At 37.8% G+C, this 24,614-nt stretch overlaps 2 protein-coding genes across 5 annotated transcripts in view; one reads left to right on the top strand and one right to left on the bottom strand.

Moving 5' to 3' along the window:
• PDE1C (phosphodiesterase 1C) overlaps nt 1-10,551 on the top strand; it is a 274,362-nt gene extending 263,811 nt beyond the window's left edge. For 2 of the 4 annotated variants that reach the window (XM_042475750.1, XM_042475752.1), the window contains 2 exons: nt 1,921-1,983; nt 8,539-10,551. In XM_042475750.1, the coding sequence (XP_042331684.1) occupies nt 1,921-1,983; nt 8,539-8,711 (236 nt within the window). In that variant the 3' untranslated portion in view covers nt 8,712-10,551. Of the gene's footprint in view, nt 1-1,920; nt 1,984-3,907; nt 4,013-6,714; nt 7,589-8,538 lie in introns of those variants that run through there. The other 2 variants (XR_006104687.1, XM_042475751.1) reach the window with 2 other exon arrangements.
• A 1,776-nt stretch (nt 10,552-12,327) lies between these two features.
• PPP1R17 (protein phosphatase 1 regulatory subunit 17) overlaps nt 12,328-24,614 on the bottom strand; it is a 24,400-nt gene continuing 12,113 nt past the window's right edge. Inside the window, exon 5 of the mRNA XM_042475530.1 lies at nt 12,328-16,155. Coding sequence (XP_042331464.1) covers nt 16,076-16,155 — 80 coding nt within the window. The 3' untranslated portion in view covers nt 12,328-16,075. The remainder of the gene's footprint in view (nt 16,156-24,614) is intronic.

Here is a 24,614-nt window from a genome sequence, read left to right as displayed (position 1 = left end):
TATTTACTATTTCCTTCTTCCCACCATCACAGTCACAAGGATAGCTCCTTTCTTTGCAGTTTAGAGGTCTGCAGAATGGATAAAGTCCACGTTGCAACCCCTTTCCTTGGAAGCATTGCTTCCAGAGTGTTTCCTAATAACCATTTTGTTGCTCCATTTTATGGAATATTAGGCAGGCCTTTGCTGAATGCTAGTAAAAGGGTGCAGGGTATCTGTGGGTGAAGGTGTTCATGACCAGTAGAAGGAAGTGGAACAGGTCTAGATGATTTTAGCCACTTACCTTCTTTAAGTTTCATTAGCCATTAGAACACAAATCTCTGGATAACCACAGCATTTGATACTGAATTTAAAAAGGTTGTTGAACATCTTTTTGGCATTAATCAAAGAAGAGGTCAATATTATGACTTGACTTAACTGGATTTCATTCGCTAGTAGGCTAGTAGGCCAGACTGAAGACAAAGGCTTGTACAGGGAAATCCTATAATGTTGGTCTAAGTTGCTAATATCTCAGTCTTATTCATGAGGCCTTGTATAAGCTGGAGTATGCACTGTGGCCTTCCACATTCCTGACAAACATCTTGGTTTTGAAGCTCCTTAACCATGTATGCACTGCGAAAAACTTTGTATGAGACAACCTGGTACAGACGCTTGTACCTATGATAGGATGGGGCATAACTGCTATAACAGAATCTGTGTGAAGCTCTTGGACATATTATGCTTTGGTCAATTCCAGTCAACAAATCCCATAGGGCGGTCTCATATGCTGGACAACATTCTGTTTTGTCTCTCAGTGAGAATAATGCTGAATTTGGGCAGCTTTCAAGCATGTCACCAAATCGTGCTTCGGTGTTATCGGAACATCAGAAACTTTTATTGAGCCACCTTTGGTCCTTCTATCTCTGTATTGTCCACACTGACTGGCAACAGCTCTCCAGGGATCCTGTCCTAACTGGGCTGGGCTGGAGCCAGAGAAAATCTGTATTCAAAGCATACGTCTAATGTTGAGCTACAGCCTTTCCCCCAGCAGGAACAAGAATCTGGCAGGATTGTGTCCGTCTTCATAGAGCTGGGAAATAGCTGCTACAAGTATTACCTAGCACATCACTTTTCGATGATAATATCACTGCTGTTGCTTTTGGAAGGTGACATAATGATTATTTTTGCGTAATAACTAATGTTTAATTGTTACTAATAATACATTGCATGGTGTATTGTGTAGAGGGTTTTTTATTTTTTTATTTTGTATTTTTAAGTGTGTTTTTGTTGCAAGAAGAAGCAACGTAGCAAGTTACTTTAGAAAAGTAGACCATCTCATCAGTGTGGACAATACTGAGATAATGGTGGCTGATGTTCCGATTACACTGAAGCATGATTTGGTGACATGCTTGAAAGCTGACCAAATTCAGCATTGTTTTAAAACATTCTAAACTCTGCTTCTTTTATCAACTTTCCTCTTTATGCCAGGGGATGTTATTAAGAACTTTGATTTTGCTTTGCGACAGACCATAGATTTCTGTTTTGTTCAAAACAAATGATGCTTTGTCTAGCAAATGATGCTTTGTATGAACCATAATTTGCATAATTTACATTCAAATATATCAGGATTGCAATCCCTTGTTTGACCCTGGTATTTTACCATCCAGAACTGGATGCTACTAATCTCCTCCAGCTGTGTACAGTAGAGGGTGAGGGAGGATGAGAGAGTGTGTAATACCAAAGCTTATGACTGCTCATTCTTCAGTGATTTAGTAACATTAAAGGCATTTAGGATTGTCGTGATGCATCTGGACTGACTACAACTCCACATTAGAATTTACTGTCTAATATAATACTGTTAAAGTGTTAACCGATGGGGAGACATTTTGGTCTACAGTGGAAGGTGCTACTATAATTCATCCTTTTAATATTTTGTTTTGAAAGGTTCAAAGCAACTTGTGAAAACTACACCGGTACAAGATTCCACAAATCAGCTTACTTTGCCAGGTTAGTGGGTCAGAGTGTTGGAGTGTCTGATCAGAAATAATCGGAGTAGTTGCCACACATTGTTATTCTATTGTGAAAATTTACTACTTCACATATATGTGCATACCCATTAACCCGTGTCACAACTGATAATGAAGGGAATAATAATAAATTGAAATGAAATGATGATGATGATGATGATGATGATATGAAATAATGAATTTCTTCCCATCTTTGTGGAGTGAAATAGTTCGTTTATTTATTTTCCCATGGATTCTTTTTTTCACATGTGTAATGAATTTGACAACTGTGTGGTTTTAAAACAAACCATTGTAACTAATTTTGCTGCATGGAAGAAATATTTGGGTTGCAGTCAATGATGTTTAGGAAAGGTACTGGACCACATTGTGCAGGATGTCTGATCTGCACTCCATGCTTAGGAAACAACAGTTACACTGGATCAAAGGAAATGATACTTTTATCACATTTTTTAGAAGAGGTGCAACCTCAAATGGTAAATGATTTCTCATGGTTGGAACATGTGGTTGTCATTTTGCAATCTTAGTGTGATTTGTTTTGTGATTCATCACTGGAAGATAAATCAGATTATTTCATAAGTCTGACCGTTGAGGAGGAAAATTGCTCTAGGAGGAAAAATAGGTTAACCATAGGAAATATACATTCTCCTTAATGTCTGACCTTTGTCATCTCTGTTGTTTAAATGCCGTGCAATGCAGAAACTATGTCTCTCTCGCAAACACACACACACACACAGAGAGAGAGAGAGAGAGAGAGAGATTTCTGTTATATTGGAAGGAGACTTTTTACTGGAAAGGTCTAAGAAGCTTGGTTGGAACTTATGACTGAGTTCCAATAATAAACTAGAGAACTGGAAATGACTTCCTCGGTCCATTTCTTCTAATATGATAGATCTTTGAGAAAAGAAAATCTGCTCAAAATGTATTTCATTCTTATGCTATAGTTAGGGATGTGACAACTTGTCAGTCTAATTTTCATGTCATTCCTCAGATTACCACTAGCCTTTGCATCTCCTCCTAGATCTATAGGAGGAGATTTTTTTTCCTGATAATATCAAAATGTGTGCACATTAGTCTGAATATTTTTTTAAAATAGCGTGCACTTTTGATATGCACATTTCATAACACAAATCATGGATCTATTTTCCTCATTAACTTTGGGGTGTTTGCGCACATTTTCCAAATACACATTTTTGTTGTGTGCATTTTTTAGATCCATGCATAGGTTTTTTCACATACTTTTCTTTTCCAAGCATTGGAGCACTACAAGTATTGGCAACTGATAGACTGGAAATCTCTTTCCTAGTTTCAATAAGGTGTGAAATCAATATTTAATACAAAAATGGAAGCCCACCTCATTTCTATTCTATACCCAGATTATACATATTTGTCCTGTTTTCAGTAAAACTGCACAGAAGAAATAAATCAGCTTTATTAAGAAGTACTGTACAGCTTTGATTAACATACAGATGAGATCTGGTAGCAAGCAGTTTCATTAGCTAAAATCACATCAGGTTCAGCAGATGTTTCTTCCAGACAAGCCACCAAGCAAGCCATAGTGATCCTTGGATATTTTGTGCTCTGACACTTGGAACCATCGCTAATGCCATCCAATACAGAGACAGTGGCTGAAAATCAAATTTAAAAAATCTGGCACCTAGTCAGGTGCGACTTACGAAGATCATTCTTATGCCATTTGTCTGAAGCCGTTCTTAAACTCAGGTACTGTACAGCCAATGGCACACAAATATTTTACCCCAGCACTGACTTCCTCTAGCTGTATTGCTTCTTGTAGCATTAGAGGTAGATAGCTTCTGCTTCAGCTTGTTCAGTTTTATCATGGTTTTCTTAAAATGCATGCCCAATAGGGGTTGATGTTAGTTTTTGTGTGGTATTCTACCTTTCAGAAAACTAAGACCTTCAGAAAAGAGTATTACCACATCTGTGCCAGCCCAGTTGCTTGGAGGCATTTTAAAGAAAAGCATGCACTTTCCCCTCCCCAGAATATTCAGGTTAGTATAAATTTAGCTATTATGGTTCCTCTGCATAATGTGCTGACATACATAGGTCTAGTCTAAAAATATCTGGCCTTAAAGCACTCCCAGATCATGATAGCCCTAGTTTGATGCCTGGTATATCTATTTTTATAAGCAAGGTGTAATCAGCTAGGGAACCATACACTCATGGAAGCAGGATTCTAGATGTATATTATTTGTATGGGGAATTGCATGAGAAACCTCTACTTTTATGGACACAGACAAAATGGTGCATAGTGAAAACATGTTCATGGGCAGCAGTAGTGGATGACTAGCTACTCATCTGTCAGCTGGCCATCTCTCTTCTCTCAAATGAGAATACCATTTTTCTGTACTGTAATGGAACCAGGGTAGGCAAGATTGGAACCCTGGTACTTTTGGGTTATTAAAGATGAAGATGTCATCACTTCTCATTATGTTTGCTCAGAGTTTAGCTGCAATCTCTGTAGTATCCAAAAGAAAAATTGAGTTCTCAGCAACCACATGTTGAAATGTACAGTTGTCCCTCCATATTTGCTAGGCTATCGTATACCCTTGACCACAGAATGGTACATTCCTTCTTTCTAGGGTGGTTGTCCTCTTCCACCGAGCACGCAGCTTTGGGAGGGAAACACATGGTGCAGTGAGGGAGGAAGGGGACACTCGCCTAGCCAGCCAGATCAGCCGAATCAACCTTGGCGATGGGGTGACAGATGTAGCAGCCAGATCGCCCTCACATCCATATTCGCTAGGGTTAGGGGCACAAGACCCCTGTGATTATGGAAAAACCACAAATAACAAAAACACCATGCTTTTACCTGAGAGGTCACCTCTAGGTCCTCCAGTGCAGCTCTGTGGTCGATGTCCGACAGACACTGACCATAAAACTGAACTGGAGGAGCTACAAATACCTAGTAGAGTATTCTCTCTAGGAATCTTTAGATCTTTCAGTGCAACTTTTAGTTAAAGTTGACCATAGAGTTGCACTGGAGGACCTAGATATTCCTAGAGAGAACATATTAATCCAATCCGTGAATAGTCAAATCCGCAAATATCAAATCCGGAAATATGGAGGGATGAGTTTACTTTTGTAATGCCATTCAGTTTGCTGTAGCTTGGTCTTAAATGGGTAGGTAAATCTTGTTTAGGGATATAATTCCTCAACAATTTAATTCTTTAAGGAAGCAATGTATTAGTGTAGCAACTTTCTTCCTGTTGAAAGAGGGTATTTAAAAATTTGCACAATTTACAAAGACTGTTTGAAGTTCGGGATTTAGTTTGTGCAAAATCTGCATGCTGTTGGGTTTTGCAGAAGATAGCATTTTCTGCACAAAATATAATATTTCAACACAAAAATATTATTCTTGGTACAGCAAACCATTTCTTGTAATAGCTTGGTATTTGATGAAAAATGTGCACATTTTCTGCACAGGAAATGATTGGAATCCTGTTGGTTAATCCTAACTAGAATAAACACATTGAAAAAAATGCTGAATTGTGAATCAATTCATAGGTACATTAATGGTTCTACTCTAGTTGACACTAACAAACAGGATTCTAGCTAATATTTCTGTAGAGAAATAATCTTTTATGTGTAGAAAATTCTATTTCCTGCATAAAAAGTTTCAGTTTCTTCCATGCACACACACAAACAGAGGCAAATTTTACACAAAATCAACCTTGAAATGTGAAGATTCTTGTCAGTCCAGTAGTCACCTTATCCGGATTTAGGACTTTCATTGTAGTTCCTCCTGCCTTTGCTTTTTGTTCATTTATGTTCTACTTTGCATGTTGTCTGGAGGTACAGGTTTGGAGATCTTTCCAGTTTTCAATCTGGGGGGAACTTTGGGTCAGTCTGCCCAATGTATATGATGTAATCACTGTCATAGATGTATAGTATTAATACTATTTTTTGTAATTTTTCTCATGGCCATCATGACCATGCTTTTTGTAATTTTTTGTACTTGCCCCAGAACTCACATTAGTTTTCTGTCTTGATAGATTAGCTTGTCTGTTTCTAAATATTTTAATGTAAAACATGTTTTTAAATGACATACGGAACAGAGATAGTAAAAAACTAATCTTAGATGTCCTTCAGTTACATATGTATTTGTGTGTTGTATAGCATGGGTAAAAAAATTGTGATGGGTTTGATTTTGCCTCTGTGAACACGTGACAATTCAAAAATCACAATCAGAAGGCAACTTCCAATTTTAATTTTAATTTTCCCCTCCAGGATGGCAGTTGGCTTTTTAAAAGGCAGTGTTTTGGCTGAATTTGGGGCAGAGGAAAGATGTGGGTCTTGGGGGAGTCTGAGCAAGCCTGGGGTGACACAAAAAAGGATGCAACTCATAGAACACATTTCCTCTATCCTTATTGTTCTTGTTGTGTGCCTTCATGTCATTTTTGATTTATGTTAACCCTAAGGTGAATCTATCATGGGGTTTTATATGGCTGAGAGGGTGTGACTCACCTACGGTCACCCAGTGGGCTTCCATTACCACGTATGGCCTTGAACCACAATCTCCAGAATCCTAGTCCAACTTTCAAACCAGTACATCATACTGGCTCTCCCATCCATTATACTAAGCAGCCAATACTAGGCTGATGCAGAAAATGGCAATGAATTCAGCAAGAGCATATGTGTTAATTCCTCGCATATAAAGTACTAATACATTAATATGTACTTTTCCCCCCAGATCACCTGAATCTGAAAACCAACAACAATGAACATCCACCCTAAGAAATCAGAGGCAACAACATATCAGCAAGATTTAGAAAAAAAATGCTTTAAAAAGTTTTGTCTTTGTTTTGTGTGTTATACTCTGCCAAAAAATGTATTATTTATTTATTTATATTAATCCTGGAATAATTCTACTCTACTTTTCTGCACAATGCTAACTACTGACAGACTTTATACAGCCAAGTGTACTGTGATGCTCTCTTTTAATAAAAATCTGCCACTCAAATATCGATTTTGAAACTGATACTTTGTGAAATAGCTGTCTCTCTGGGTTTGTGTGACCAGCGATGCTACCAGCTGCACACATTTCCTTGCAGAATTTTCACACTAGACTATTGAAGTCAGTTGCAAATTCCTACAGCGCAGGGCACTCCAGGCCAATAAGGTACATGTCTGCACAACCAGATTCCGCTAACCATAATCTCTCCCTCCAAGGCCAGGGTGGTTGCAGTTAGAATGGTGGGAAGGTCCTTAATCTGTCCATGGGCTAACCATGTAGTTTGGTGTGGCAAACTTTTTTTTGACAGAGAAGACTAAACGTCTCACAAAACTACAATTCCCAGAATTCCATAGCACTGAGCCACGGCAGTTAAAGTGGTATCAAATTGAATTATTTCGGCACTGTGGATAAAGCTTATGTGTAAACCACTCTGAATATTGTATACATATTAGAAAGATAGGCTAAAAATATTCTAATAAACAAGGAACGACTCAAAAAAAAAGTATCCTTTTCTTTGTCCAAAACAAATGTGACATTTTCTCATTTCATCATCAAAACTTTGGCCTGTTACAGACTGCCAAAATAAAGCTGCTTTGGGTCTCTTTGGAGGTATGCTATTTAAATGATGCATGGGTCCTAAGAGTCCAGAGGTCACGCCAAAGCCTCACTCCATTCCTAAGCACTGGAGTGCAGCTTTGGTGCAGCTTCCGGATTCTTAGGACCCATGCATCATTTAAATAGCATACCTCCAAAGAGACCCGAAGCAGCTTTATTTTGGCAGTCTGTAACAGGCCTTTGTGACTTACATGAAATTGGCTGAGCAGGAAATCCAGAACTTGATTCATTGCACCACACTAGATTACTACTCACTATAATTATTATACATATTTTCCTCATGGAGTTATCTGTCCTCTACATGGTTAAGACCAATGAGCTGTCTGGATCACCCTCTCTTTTTGAGATAGCCAGGGCTGGACAAAATCACATGAACATGACGTAACTAGCGAGAAAGATTCCAATTTTACCTGTCTAGTGTTATCTAATTCTACTTCAGTAACATTCAACATTGTTTAAAATTTCTTCAGTAAATATCTGAAGCCTTCCTCTTTTAAAGATGATTCCTGAATGGACAGAGGGAATTAAGTTACAACTATGAATATTAGAGAATGTGTCTGCAGTCTTGTACATGTACCTGAATTCGGTGGGAGTGACATCTGTATGGACAAGTTTTGGATTACACTAGAAATCTATGACTCTGTTGCTAACCTTCTTTGTCTCTTAAGGAGGCTCCAGTGGAATCTTTGAGAACAATTGAAATTAGGTACTCTAAATATTTAAGATGTGAGCTGAAATTGGTAATATACAAAGAATCTGAGATAAATAACTTGTATCAACTTTATTTGCATACTCCTTTCCAGTAATTATTTGCAAAAAAAAATCAACTTGTTCTCATTTTTACATCTTTGAATACTCTTTAGGTGTGGAATAGAAGGGGAAATTCCTAGGCTTTAGCAACTGATCAGTCTATATTAGTTTTGTTTTTATCTTCTTTCCTTCTAGTCATCAAACCTCCAATGCACCATCCCAAGCAACCCACTTTTGCCTCAACAAGCACCACATTCCCACCTTTACACAAGAAAACTGAGGATTATTTGGTGAAATATAAATTGCTTGACCAGAGGGGCAGGATGAAGAAGATTCAACACATTTCTCAGCACTGGAATCGGAAATAGATCTCCAATTATTACTGGAAGACATTTTGAAAGCAATGTAATCACTGGACAATCAAACAAATAAGTATGTGATATAAAAAAAATGCAACTGATAAACCTTCTAGATATATTGGCCACCACTGACAAAAGATGCTGTGGATAAAGTTACAGCAGACCCACAGTATGTCTACACAAATGGTGCAAGGACAAAATCTGTGTATTTGCATCCAGGGCTGTGTGCCAAGAGTGATCATTTCAGGACTGTATCCATAAACTTATCCCTTCACTGATGACTGGATTTTTTGTGGGAGAGCTTATGAAATTTCTTTTTATTTTTAACTATGATACCCAGAACTTCCCAATCCAATTTGCCATGCTGGTAAGAGAATTCTGTGAATTGTAATTCCAAGTTGTGTTTTGGGGGAGAGGAAACTATTATTTATTTATTGCTTTCAGTATCATATAATATGGGTTGCTAACTTTAGTTACATGCACAAGTTGAAGAGAGAGCAGGAAGCAAGTGCTTCTTCAGACAAAGATGTCATCTCACCACCTGGACCTCATGACTATTTGACAAAAAAGTACTTTTCATATATTACACTACACAGTTACCCCCATATTTGTCATCACTTTTCCCTTTGGCTTTCCTCCTATTTTTTCCCCTGCATCATCACTTTATGCATAGAATAGAAAGCAACAAAAGAACAGAGCAGTTAGGTGTCTCCAGCTCTAGACCAATCTCACAGCAGATTATCACACTGGAGGAAAGTGCCATCTTGCGCTTAAACTGCATTAATTGCACAATGAGGGGGATTATCACACCCCTGTGTGCAAAATCCATTCTTCTCCCATCTGTAAACAGTAATGGACCCATCATTGGGTATTAATGGGAGTTCCTATTAATACACAGTGACAGGTCCATTACTGTTTATAGATGGGAGAAGATTGAGGTAAGTGTGCGAGGTGAGATAATCTTCCCCCTGATTGCATGATTAATGCAGTTTAAGCACGGAAGAAAAACGCTTTCCTCCCTCATGTGATAATCTCCACTGGAACATTACACCACAATGTATTATATTTCATGGGGCAGTTCCACAGAACTGGGAAACAGTTCACTTCTGAAGTAGATCCCTGCATGAATTCAGTTGGTTATTGGATACCATGGGAGTGAAGAACCAGGGAAGTCCAGTTCTGCACCTAAATGTTTCTCCAATCAATCAATCAATCAATCAATCAATCAATCTAATAATAATAATAATAATAATAATACATTATAGAAGATCGATTTGTTGCCCTTTCATGACATCAGACTCTGCTTCCTCTTGGTTGTACTGGACCTAGGAATTATTATTTGGTCCTTTGTAATTCCCACACATGATGGGTTTTTATTGTTGTGTGATTGTGAATTCAGGAAGAGCAAAAGTTAGAGATAACCAAGGCTGAAGCTAGAAAGATGGCTGTGCTGCAGCATTATTTCTATCTCACTTTTAAAATTGGTACACAGAAAATCAATACGTTCATATCCTAGAAATTGGGCAGCACAATCTCAGTTATTGGAGTTTTGGAATGATGCTGAGAAGCCTATTAAATGAAAGCATCTACGTTGTTATCTGAGGAATAGTTCTATATTCTTCTTATTGAAAATTTTTCCATGTGGGAAAGTAACTGCCCCAAGGAATCTTTTGAAATTGGTTGGAACTGTACTTTTTCATCACCCCTGATTTCACATATTGTTGCTAATCTCTTTCTCATACTAGAATGGCTTGTCTTATATTTGTGAAAAAGGGAACATGTTTTTGACAACACAATGCTTGTAAAGAATTATTAGATTATCTGCATAAAAGGCTGTATAAATACAATATTATTTTCTTCCAAATTAGCCTTGTGTAAGTGTGTATTTGTGTGTGTGTAGGGCTTCCTTTTCTCTATCTGTGTCCAGATGTCATCACATTTTGGTTTTGCAAGTGACCATCTATTAAATTTATATTTAGACTTTGGGAAACAGATGGTTTACATTAGAACATTGGACAATTATTTAGGCTGCCAAATTCAGCTGCAGAAGTAGAACTGTTTTTCTAATTGATTCAACACTGACATCTAGTGCTCACAAAGAAGTCTGCAAGGTGCTCTTTTAGTTGATGTTCTACAATGGTTCAGTTTGCAGATCACATACTTTGAAAAAAAAAGGTGGAAATTTCCACGGAAATGTTAATCATGATCGGAGGTGTTAAATTTCTATGAATTGGAGAGAAAACTGAGTAAATTTATTCAAAACATAAATGCAATGATAAGTTTATCCAACAAATTAGTCCAAGAAACCAGTCCATAAACCTGAAACCTATGCAGAAACAATTTTCCTTAACAACTTGCCTTTGAGGTCTTAATTGTGATCACTCTTTCCCCGTCTATATATGTTTTTGTCATATCACTTTTTATTTCAAGTTTGTCTTCATTAATCAGCTTGAACCATTGGCTTCATTTAGAGAGTTAATACCACCCATGCTATTATGTATGACCCTAGGTCCAGTGGTGTCCCTAGGGTTGGTGTCACCTGGTGCGGGGACTCATGATGTGTCTCTCACACACACACACACACACACACACACACACACACGTTGACCTCCCATTTCGCACCATACAGAATCCTTCGTAAAATTTTTTTGGCACTAATGTTACTTGTAAATCATAATTGCCATATACCACTGAATGTAATGCTAATAGTTGTGAGTGACATATACAACTAGGAAAATTATATCTTCAAATTACAATACCATATACACAACCTAAATGTATTTACAGATACATAGTGAAGATTTGGTTAAAATGTGATATTTTAAAAAAAAATAAAAAAGAATATTAAAAAAATATAAAATTTAAATGTTGAAATTTGAAATTTTAATTTTAAAAAATTCTGGGGCCTTTACTTTCTTTCCCCACTGAGCTTCACCCCATTCCCATCATCTCTTAAAGCATTTTAAAGGGAGGTAGTTGAATGCCACAGCCCATTTGTGCCAAAAGGTAGCTGTTTGAAGAGCAGTGGTGTCACCCCCCCCCCTTAAGTTGTCACTTGGTGGGATCTCAACCCTCCGCCTGCCCCTGGTGACATCACTGCCTAGGTTCACTTACAAACTATGGTTTAGGATTGCCCATGAAATAAAAATATGGTTTCAAGGTGGCTTGCAAACCACAGCGTGTGCTAACTGTGATTTTATTTCTGAATTCACATATTGTTGACAAACATAATTAGAGCCTATTCCACCCTCAAAAGGCTGCTTAAGAAGATGAAAATGAACTTACCAAAGTTCAGTCCTAAGCAAGTGCTGGAAAATGAAAGTAGCTATGGATCAGGAAACTCAAAATACACTGAGTTGTTAATTAGGGTTGGCATAATCTATGGTTTGGTGTGATGGCTGAATTGCATTAAATTTCTAAAGTGAAAGGCAGTGGACCACCATAGAAAACAAGAGGAGAGTAAAGAAGAATTCAAAGGTAGGATATTCAATGCTGCTTAGGTATTCTGCTAAGTCATATGGTCCATTTGCCCATTTTAACCAGAGTAAATTAAAAAACAACAACACAATTACTACTTTAAAAACATTTATTATAATATATTTAACTATTTTGGAACACTGCTAAATTGATTAACTGTTTTAAATACTGGAATTCTGAGCATAAAACAAACATAGCCTCTGCTCTACAACGTATTTGTATTCTACAGTATTGTGTGTGTGTGTTTAAGAAACCAACTTGAAGTACCAAAATCCAAATAGCACACTCTTTGCTACACTGACAAGGAAGAAAGAACAGAAAAACTAACTTTACTGACACAGTGAGATTGGTTGTTTTTTTTCTGGTTCAGTAGCTACCCCCTTTTCTGTTGCATTTCAGGTTTTTTTAAATATCTGAAATGGAAAATTAGGAAGCCACATATAAATATCTGTGGCTATGTTTTCATATCCAGTTATAACATCATTCATATGCTGGTTGTGTGTTGAGAGAAGATGTATTTTACAATATGCAAACAGTAAATAACTTCTTTATATTTTGCCCATATATTTTAAATTTAATTGCATTCGCTGATGACAACTCCAAACTAATTTTTAAAAATATATTATATCAAAAGGGTAGAAATTAAAGTGGACTTCAGTGACATTTGTACAGTTTTTAAAAGGCAAGGCCTTACTGTCACATTTGTGTCACTAAATGTTACTATTGTCACTTAAGAAAAATATTCTGAATGTTACAACCTACCTGTAATGTTACACTCTCCTCCCACCTACCTCCTTGTCACACACAATTTGCATTCACACCTGAGCAACACAAGACAACATTTAAATCATGTGCTATTCCTCTTCTGTCATTTAGTAAGGCCACACTTCTGTAGCTACAAAAGTAACTAAAAGTTATAATTACATTGAAAATGAGTGAAGTTATACCTTGTTAAGTTACAGCTGTAATGTAATTCTGCCTTTGAGGAAATGAATAAATTATAGACAACTAGCTCTTTGTAACTAGTTAGTTCTAAGCTCTGGTCTGAACCACTAAGCTGAATGTTCTTGCTAGAATGGGCATGATTCCCTATACTTTTGGTAAATGAGATCACATAGGCCCTTAACAAGTAGGACATAACATTGCTAAAAACAGGAACATGGACGTTGCACCCTTAGGTGCTATTAACAAAACTTCTCTTGTGGGTATTTTCGTATGTAATAAATAATGATGCACAATATGATAGTCATGACATTTCCACACTTCAAGCAGTACGCCATGCAAACTAATGCAGTGAATAAGACAGTACATAATGTCAGAATTTCATAGTGTTTGACATCACTGGAAGACAGTGACCAAACAATTCCAGCTTGATGTATGCACTGAACCTAAGCTGAAAACAAACAGACGTTAAAAAGTAAAGCAGTTTTCTGCTCCTCCAAAAAAATAGGTCAAAGATTATGAAAGAATTGTCTATCCAAATAAATCATATTCTACTGTATCCTTATTAGATTACATAGTACATAAAACTACACACCCTACAGACGTTTCACTGCCAGGCAGTCTCTATACAGATGGCACTGCGTTTTCTAATTTGAAAGTTGCAAAGATGGATTGCACTCATCAAATTCTAATTCCAAGTGCTACATTAAATCTACATTTGATAATGAGGAAAATGCAACCAAATCACTTGTACAAATGAAGATAATAAACTTCATACTACAACTGAAATACTTGGATTAACATTAACAATTGTGGACTCATCACTTATTAACAGCAGTTTGCAATGGCATAGCCTCATTTTAAATAGTCTATAGAGGTGCCTTCCTCACTAAGATATGAAGAGCATACTGGCTTAGTTTTAAGCAACAGAAATCAAAATTAACAGCTGCCAGGTTGCTCCCGATGGTTAAATGATAACCTGATGATAAGAGTGCTCCATGACAGCAGATTCAGAAGTGCATTTTCAAATATTTAGTAATCCCAGGTGATAATCAAGCAAGAAGAGCAATGTGCATAATTATTATTATAGAATTACTTCAAGGAAATGAAAAATATCTAACTGGAAATAACAAGAAAGGGATGAATCTTGTACTAGACTCATGATGGGACACCTTGCATACTACTGGCAGAAAGGGAAGGCGTGGGTAATGTTCAGGTGGCGTTAGAAAGCTGGATGGGATGAGGGTTGGTGGGAAAAATGTCTTGTGAGTGGTCCAGAATAAAAATGGGGTCTACATTATTATTATTATTATTATTATTATTATTATTATTATTATGCTTTATTTATATAACCCTGTAGATTTATGAAAAATAGTCTATGTTTATGGATGTGTGTGATGGATGCTGAACCACAGATTGGTCTCTACTTACCAGAATTCAACTCTGGTCTGAAATACTTCTGCTTCACTGAGTGACTGTTGGTTAGTTTGTTCTTTTTGATTTTGGTGGATGGAAACCACCAGAATACAAGGCACCATTGAGTGCAAGGTAAGTAAAGACAAGGAGAGGACAAAGAAGTTATGGAGAAATACTTAGGCTCAATTGTGCTGGCCAAATGGCTGTAATAAAGTTATTATATTAGGCTCAATGTTACAGTATGTTCAGAATTTCTTTTGGTTTCAAATATAAAATGACCTCCATACAGAGCAAGTCCCAACAAGCAGCACAGTAGACACAAAATATTGTAGATATAAAAGACTCAGGTGGCAAATAGTGATAAGATACTACTATATTTCATGGGATGTTCTGTCAGAGTACAGGGAGAATACTCATAAGACATATATGTCTGTCTGGCCAGTAGGTTTTGCCTCTCCTCTGATTACAGCAACAAACTAAAATGCATAAGATGCATTGGCTATTCCACCTTTCATCTGAATACCTACATTTTTGGAACTGATCTGTCAATGTGCTTGCTTATTATCCCATTGTGCAGTGGAGAATGTGTAATGGCTGTTTTGGTAATCCCAGTGAATCAAATGATACACTGAAGGCACTGACAAATAGTTACGTACTATCCAAGAATGTTCGACTCTGTGTGAAATACTTACAGTTGCAGAACTCTGTTCATGCAGCCATGACCTGCATACTGTATATCCAAATGACCAAAAATTACAACTGCAGGTGTAATGCATGACCCTGAGCTAACAGGGCCAAGCCCATGATATACTGGCCTGAGTCCCAACCAGGATTTTCCACCTGGCTGGCGTGGAGATGAGCTGGTGTTTACATGCCCTCCCGTACATGCACCATGGACTCCTTACCTTTCTCTGCCATTGCTGCTAGTGAGAAGCTGCACCAATGTAGCCAGGCACCCTGTTTCTACATCAGACATGGAGACGGAGATCTCACGAGCGGCAAAGGGAGGTATGAGGTGTGTAGGGCTGTCTGATCTGCCAGGGTTTGCCATGTAGTTTTGGAGAAACTCCACAGCAACCAGCAGGTCATTTTGGCCTGTGCTAAGGCCTCGTTGACCTGGAACTGGGCCAGATCCACTGGACCCACATCTTCTGGATCCTGGATTGATCCCAGGCCAGGGCTAATGGTCTCTGTCATCCAAACAGAACAACACGAGGCTGGGAGTGATATGAGCCTTTAGGCCCATGTCAACAGCACCCCAAATTTCTAATGTATTGGTCTGGATTCTACTGGTTAACATCAATTAAAGTAGAGCCATTGATTCACTTGCTGTATATGAATTGACACAGATGAAACCCACTGACTGACTGTCTAATCTAGTCAGGACTAATGGGATTTAGGCCACTGTGTGTATAAAGACAATAGGGGATATATTTCTGATATTATTATTATTATTATTATTATGGAAACAGCTTTAGAAATGTTGACTACTGACTCTCATACCAGTATTTACAAAAACTTGGCAATACAACAAGAAGCTAAAAAGGTGATGTTTCAGTTTCCTTTTCTTCATCCTCAGCAATCACAGTCTGCTTCTCTTCTTTAAGTAGTTTAATACCTTTAAAAAAGAAAGGAGATTAATCAGTTCATTATAAATAAACCTTTCTTTGAGCCACGAAATGTGCGGCTACAAGGTTTACATCAAGATTTGATGGCTGGTGATGGTGACATATCTGTGTCATAGCAGGTATGTGGCAGGTATGTGGCAGGTAGGAAAGAAACAGCTATGGTACCTGTATTGCACGTGAAAAGATAGCTGTAATTATGGATCTCTGTATTATTGGGATGTGGTGGGTGTTTACCTATCCTTACATTTCTCTTCCAGGGAAAAGTATGAGGCTGAGTGTATGCATAATGCTGAATGAGGCAATGGAAATCTGAAGTGTCAGAACAGACAATACTATTTCAGACTGCAATTTGGGTTAGGATTTCTAAAAACTCTAATTTCAAACTATAAGTAACACACACACACACACACACACAATCACACACTGCTTCCAGATATCAGGAACAAATGTTCTAGCACAGCCCATTGCCTGTAGTAGTTTTCTATTTGTGGAGAGGTTTATAGAGGGATGCTTTGATTGTGATTTCCTGCATGGCAGGGGGTTGGACTGGGTGGCCTTTGTGGTCTCTTCCAATTCTATTATTATTCTTATTATCCTTTAGTGGTGTAGTTAATTCTATCACCTTCTTCATGTATAGTTTAAGGGCCCCTTTATACAACCCAAGTATAGCACTAAGATTCCTCTTTAAATACTATGGCATTTGTAATTTGGTAAGGCACTACACCTCTCTGGCTGAGAATTCTAAGTACATTTCCCTTAAATACAAATCCTAGGATCCATGGGATGCAATCATAGCAGTTAAAGTGAAATCATAGTACTTTACTATGTAGAGAGAAAGGGCCCTGTATCTGAAAGCTATCCTATAGCCTGTCTGAAGCTGAAATTTCCCCTTCTTTCCAAAGCTAGGTGAATGAAAAAATGGGTTTAAATTGTTTCATGGTGCAATAGTGTTATTGCAGAAAAAACTTCATGCATGGGGTGGGGGGAAGAAGAGGAAAAGAATGTAAGTATCTTATTCTACCTAAGTATTTTACTCTGGAAGCTTACTGTGTATGATGCAGTTAGACAAGTTTTTTTTTTTACCTTGAGGATTTCCTTCCCAAAAGTTGGATGGCAAAGTTCTACTTTTCTAAAGGTATTCCCACATTGGTCTGAGCCTTGGAAACATCTTCCAAACCACATGGCCTATTCTAGAGACCTCTGTCCTCTCTGTGTCCTGGTTTAACCTCTCTACAACACTGATGGTGTGTGCAAATATTCTTATAAATATCTTTTAGTTGGTTACACAGTTTGAAAATTGTATCTGTACATTAAGAGACCACAGTTATTTTTTTTTTCATTGCAGGCTTTCTAAAAATATCTTGACTTCCTCATCATTGGCTGGACCCAACCCTATTTTTAAAGCGCAGTGATCAGTAAAGTATAAGACACCTAAAGAGTGTCTTCATAGAATGGTACCCAGTGGTAAGGAGAGTGAAATGTTATTCTTATTCTTACGTTATTTCTTTTGTGTTGTAAATAATATCAAAGCATGTACTGTACATATGTGACTATAAGTCAACCTCATGCATAAGTTGAGGGCAAGTTTTGGGGACAAAATGATGGATTTCAATATGACTTGTGGATAAGTCAAGGATAAAACTTTGGGGCATGCAATAAAGGACATAAAGGACGAAGTTTATTGTCTTCATGTAGAAATGTCTTATTCAGATCCTCCAAGCCCAATTCCACTTTGAGGAGAAGCACCAAAGAGATGCCACCACTGCCATTTTCCCAAGTATTCAAAAAGGCCAGAAGCATTGTCATGGTGGAAAGAGTTTAGGGGGGTGGTGATTCTTTTGGGTGCTCCCAGGATGACATAAGCTCATATGTTTTGCCATTCTTCTCAGAGAAAGAAAAGAGTGAAAATACACATTAACCCATGGAAAAGTCGACCCAGCTTTTTAGGGTCAATTTTTTGACAAAAAAATGTAGGCTTATACATGAGTATATACAGTACTCATCTATAAGTCAGGAAATTTATGCCCAGAAATTGATCTCCAAATCCTAGGCCAATTTATAAACAGGTCAATATGGTAATGCCAATGATAGCAGCTCATTCAGTGACAAACACACAGACATACACCTTCCTCCTCACTTTTCCTCAGTACCTTTGAATGGGCTGCTGGATGCAGAGAGAGTGAAGGGCAATTTTTATTTCCATGGGAGCAACAGCTGATCCAGTCACAAACATACACACACCTTCCTCCCCACTCTTCCTAATCCAGCATGCATGCACGCATGCGCACATGCACATGTGCATGCACACACACACACACACACACACACTTTCTTTTCCTCTCTGCCTTAGCTCCTTTTATGCTTGGCTCTCCCTGAACTGACTTTTCACCCCTGCTTCCTTTTCATCTTCTATGAGAAAACAAGCTGGCTACTGCAGACAACTGTGGATGGGCCAGCAGTAAACGGATGAACACAGAGATTAACATATAAATCAATTCCTTCCAGCCAAGGGGTCACACGGTATATATGGCTCATTCACTTCCATGCCAACACTCTCTGAAAATGCCAGCCACAGATGCAGATGAAATGTCAGGAATTTAAGCAAATGAACATTTCACAAACATCCCAAAGTACAAAAAAACATTTCAGTGATTCCTCATCTTTTCTCATAGCAGAAGGAAAACTGCAAAGTCCATTTTGATTAATGACAAAGCCAAGGTGTAGAAAATCTTTGATTATGCCAATGTCTTTGTTGTTTATTTTTAAATTATGTAAAACATCTGTGGTCCTTATTCTTATTTTCTTAAAAGTTCACCTGTAACCAGCATTGGACTTTCCTGCTTAACTGTCTTCAGTCATCTTCCCAAGACTTTGTCATTTAATTCTAGTAGCAAGGTGTCACCTGTATGTCTTAATTTGTTGATGTTCCTTCCTCCAATGTTCACACCTCCTTCCTACGAGTCTAATCCAGCTTTATGTGTGATACATTTAGTGTACAAATTAAACAGACAGAGTGATGCAAACTGTGGTATCCCCCTTCTTGAGGAACTGAATGTATATTTAATATTTCTAATCTGTGGACAGTTGTTTTGTTTTCTTTATTTGCTGGTAGATTTTCATTAGAATTTGACTGGATTCTGTCTATGTAGTTTGGAACAGCTCTACTGATATGCCTTCTGTTCCTGGTGATTCCTTGCATCCCTTCAGGGAGAGAGACAGCAAAATAAATAAACAAATAAACAAATAAATAAATATTTCTAACAAGTGATTTGAGTGCAGCTTCCTTTTCACTTTTTTTTTTAAAAATGTGTTCATCTTCAAATGGTTCTTCTCTGAGTGAATCTGTCAACTTTTCATTTATATAGTGTTTCAGTGTAATGTTTCCATAGTCTTTTTAATTCTGCTTAATCATGCATTGTATTCTCCTAGTATTCTCACTCTTGGTTTAAATTTCCCTTTGATTTCTTAGATCTTGTGGAAGAGGCCCTTTTTCTATCTTTTGTTGTTGTTGTCTTCTATATCTCTGATACATTGATTGTTATAGTAGTTCCCTTTGTCCCTGCACACAGGTTGCTGAATAGTTGTGTTCAGCAACTTAGTGTGTTTATATCCCTACTGTGGTTTCACTGAGTTTTATCAATTCCTGTGAAAAGACAAACACACACACACACACACACACATCAGATAATGGAATGCACAATGCACTTTTTTTTCATTTATGGAAGGCTGGCTGAGGGACATCAAAGTCTGAGACCAAGAAAAGCTTGTCAATAAATCAGCCTCCTACTGTTTCTTGTACACAGGCTTTTAATTTGCTGATTGGATTTGTTGATTCAGCTCTAGGCCTTTTCATTGCCATTTTTCTTTCTTTTAAACTTTGAAAACTCCTGCAAGCATGTCATAAAGACTGAATACAGAGAGAAAGTAGCAGTGCCACACAAAACAGCTTTTTAGAAACCTCAGTATTCTAGTTAAAGAGTGCAAGTGTCAACTCTCTACTAGCATTAGCTAAGGAAAGGGGTGGATGAAATCAGCAGATTAGATTGAAAGTACACTGGACCCTTGTTATACGCTGGGGTTTGGTTCCAAGATCCCCCGTGTATAAGAAAATCCGTGTATGCTCAAGTCCCATTATATATAATGACATAGCAAAATGGTGTCCCTTATAAAAAAAATGGAAAATCAAGGTAAATTTATACTTTTTGGGAACATTTTCAAACTGTGTATGCTTAAATCAGTGTATAAAAAATCCGTGTATAAGAAGGGCCGACTGTATGTTCTATTGCTCTTTGTGACAAACAAGTGTTCTGGCAATTGATAGGTTCTTATACAAATTATCATTCTGATGACTAATGGGAAATAAAAATCATTCATATTATAGATGAATATTAATGATTAAAAACATTTTAAAAATGATGGCCAAATCTGTAATGTCACAAACAGCAGTTATACAATTGTGGTTGCTGAGCCACTGAGTCAACTGGATTTACCAATATATTGAATCACTATTCAACAATGAATTGAATGGATGTCTTCTAGTTGGGCCGAAACAGAGAATTCTAGTCACATTGTGCTGACTTGTTTGTGTGCTACAGCTCAGCACTTTGATCAGGCTGTCTCTCCCTGTCACCTCAAAAAATGCAAAAAGAATGCTTTGCATTAGGGCAACGAAGGAAAGATGTTGAAGTAATATTCCGCAGCATAAGATGAAGTACTTTTCACAAGGTTCTCACTGCATGTCCCAAAACTCTTGCATATAACCATGTATAAGCCAAAACATTTAACAAAAATTGACCTAAAAACCTTGATCAACTTATCCTCAGGCCACTGTAAGTACTGTACTTTAACACTTATCAAAAAAGGAAACATCCCAATTTCTGAGTAGTGAGGCAAAAAGCAAAAACTTAGTCTGTTCTTGGAGCACCTAAAACAAGCATGGACCCCTCTGCTCTCTCTGCTATGGTGCTGCTTCTGTTCCAAAATGGATGCCTTTATGGGCAAGTGGCAGGGGTAGCAGCTCTTTGACACTTCCTCTCAAAGGAACACCAAGGGGATCTGGCTTTCGGGGACTTGAATAAGATATCTGTGTATATTTGTCAGCTTTTCTTGGTTAAAATCAGGCAAATTTATCATATTAAAGTTAATAATTATAATCACTGCTAACATAGTTGGCATTTGCTCTGCTTTTCCTTTTCATCCTTTTTGACATGTCTCCATTTTCTTAGCCTCACCTGTGCCTCATCACCTCCCCCATACATCACATAGCCATGATTTACCATAGTTCCCTCCTTATCCACCCAGCCTTTAGGGTATGCACAAAGAGTAATGTGCGCCAGAATTTTGTAGTTCTTTGGCATCATTTTCCTTTGCTTCATCCTTTGCATCATTTGTATAGCCCAAAGTTTCACCCCTGAGTTATCCAGGGGTCATATCAAAATCCATAATTTTGTCTCCAAAACCTATCCCCAGCTTATACATAAAGTATACCACAAGGTTGACTTATAGGTGAGGATATACGATATATCAGTTTTATGAATAATCCAACTGTTTTGAAATCTCACTGTCTGTAAGAATTTGATCTAAAATTTCAAGATTTAGACTCTATCTCAGGAGTCATAAGAGAAAGATTTCTTATTTTAGCAAAATAAAATACAAAATAAAGCAGAAGTGGCCTGAGATCCTATATGGCACAGCATAGTGTCAAAGTTATGCATAGGGAATGATTCTATGTGTGGCCATGCAACACTCACCAGACTTACCATTGAGCCACTGCAGCCCCCCCCCCCCCGCATAGCCATTCCATGGCTGGTGGAGGCAGAAGGAACTGGAGAAATATATGGCCATGTCCCCATAGCCAGACACAAAATGATGACAATGATGAAATCATTTGCTGATATCTGCTAGAGACTTCTGGAACTCTCAGAGGATGATGCATTCACTTTGCATCTCACTACAGAGATATACCCTGAGACTTATCTGAACCCTCTCTCTCAGCTCCCCATCTTATGTCTGTGTATGCCACTAAACAGGATTCCAGCTGTAATGTTCTCATAACTTCCAGTTTTGCTGTTATGTACTGATCGAAACTATGGTGGATTGGGGTGGTGAAGGAATACGGCTCTTAGACTCTCCAAAGTTGCAATACACTGTTTTATATGTTCGCATATAGTTATTATTATGTTAATTCACCATCAAAAAGATCAGAGAGCTTATACTGAAAGGAAGTACTTAACCATGATATGATATTTTCATATCTTTATGACGAAAACCATTTTGGGCAGGCAGTTGCGTTCACCAAAGTAGTTGTTACATGATACAACAACTGAAATAACTAGCATTAGTTGGAGCTATGAGGTATCATCTGTTTCCTCTGGGACACCTCCTTTGACAGTTGCTTTGGAAGAAAAACGTGGAAGCATGTATTGAGCTTTAGTGAAAATAAGAACATTCATTGAGAGTGCCCATGCAGTCAGTGTACAAGAGCCAAGCTGGATGATAGAAACAAGCAACTGAAAATGTACTTTGATCTTTGTTCACAAAAACAACAACAACAACAACAACAACAACAACAACAACATAGAGGCTACTTAGGTGAAGGAAGGTAGAAATGAGATTTTATTTGGCCAAATTTCGCTATTTATGTTCTCTTCCTTATACTTGCTTATGCCCTTCACGGTGGTTAACCAGCTATCAACAAATGTATATACTGTCATAGTATTGTCCTGTTTAATTCTTTTTTTTAATGTCATAAAAAAAGATTTTAGCTTAGTCTTGCTCTAAATTACTATAAACCATCTCATATTCCATCTCAGAGAGAAAGTTGGGGTATAAATTCAACATCATCATTGTTACCAATGACAACAGTAATCCACACTAAGGATTGATTGACATACTATTTTGAAGTGATTATGCCACCGTGATTTCCTTATTTGGGGATGATAACTGATCTGGTAAAGGCTTTGTGTTGTGCTGGAGGTTCTGGACTACCACATATGGATCACTTCACATTTTAACATGCTTCTCAAGATATGGTGACTGTCAAACCATGTTATGAGTGTGGGATCACTCATGAGATGAATCACTTGGCCATAAAATTGTAAACCAATTTGGCTTAGCCATCTCAACCATTAGTAACCTATGCATCATCAAAGGTCACATTGGTTGTCAGCAGCTAGAAAGGTGGGGCAAATGCTAAGGTCTGTATATCCCAAAGGGGCTACTATAACTGACTCTGGCCTTTTTAAAATGTCTTTGGAACACTTTTAATCATCTGCCACTTTGAAGAGAAGTGCTGGGCCAGGCAGCTACAGCTGCTGCTATCTTATTTCCCACTGAACCTTTGTATTCCAGTCTCAGAACACATATAGGGTGTTCCCAATGCCCATAGTGGAACTGAAACCCAGAGGCACCAGGGAAAAGAAAGATGATGGTGGCAGTGGCTTTAGCTTCTTCACTATTCTCTACAATACCACCCATTCTCTATTACACAGTAATTGCATTAGTACTCAACATCCAGTAACCCTGGTTAGGAACCTATTGCCTTGTGCCCATGGCCAAATCAAAGTCTGTTGTTTGATATAAAATTATAACAGAATGAGTACCTCTTCCCCTTCTAATTTTGTCATTTAAAAATGCATTGAAAACCTCTTCTCAACAACATTTAGATTTTGAAGAACTGATTTTAAAAAGTCTCACTTTCCTCTGTAACCAGAATCCTGCTTCCAGCTCCAGTAGACCCATTGAATCAATGGGATTTGCTGACATGGTGACTCGCCATTCAATAATTGATTCAGTGAATATGCTCAGGGTCCCTTCCACACTATACAATTATAGTGCTATGCCAGCACTTTAACTGCATGGCAACATCTTATGGCATCCTGAGAGCTTCAGAAAGGAAATGTACAGTTTTCAAACAGAGAGCTCTGGTGCCTCACCAAATTATAATAGCCGGAGTGAAATGAAATTCCATAGGATGAAGCCATGGCAGTTAAACTGGAATCATAGTATTATAACTGCATAGTTTGAAAAGGCCCCAGGGTAGGACTAACCAATAGTATTCTAGCCAATGATAATTAGGCAGATATGTTTCTAAAAGCCCTTCAAAACAAGGCTACTTAGTAGTTCCACATGTGGACCTACACTAGGCAGAGCCATATACCATACCTGCATACTTACTTATAGCCTCAGAAGCTCTACAGTCTTACTGTACAGACTCCAAAGCTAGGAGGCCATTCAAACTACACAATTATAGTTATTGTGTAGTTTATTATTCCACTTTAATCACAAGAGTTCTATCCTGTAGAATCCTGGGGGTTTGTACTTTTTCTTATGATGTTTCTAACCTGTTAACCTCTAGATTGTTTGCCATAGGCAGGCTTTTTAGATATTCTTGAATTTATTTGGCTTTTGTACAGCGCCGTGTACATCTATGACGCTTTATAAACAAAGC

This window comes from Sceloporus undulatus, chromosome 6, assembly GCF_019175285.1.
Source record: "Sceloporus undulatus isolate JIND9_A2432 ecotype Alabama chromosome 6, SceUnd_v1.1, whole genome shotgun sequence".
Taxonomy (NCBI): Eukaryota; Metazoa; Chordata; class Lepidosauria; order Squamata; family Phrynosomatidae; genus Sceloporus; species Sceloporus undulatus.
The sequence above is the reverse complement of the archived record's forward strand: the minus strand, read 5'-3'. Positions and strand labels throughout refer to the sequence as shown.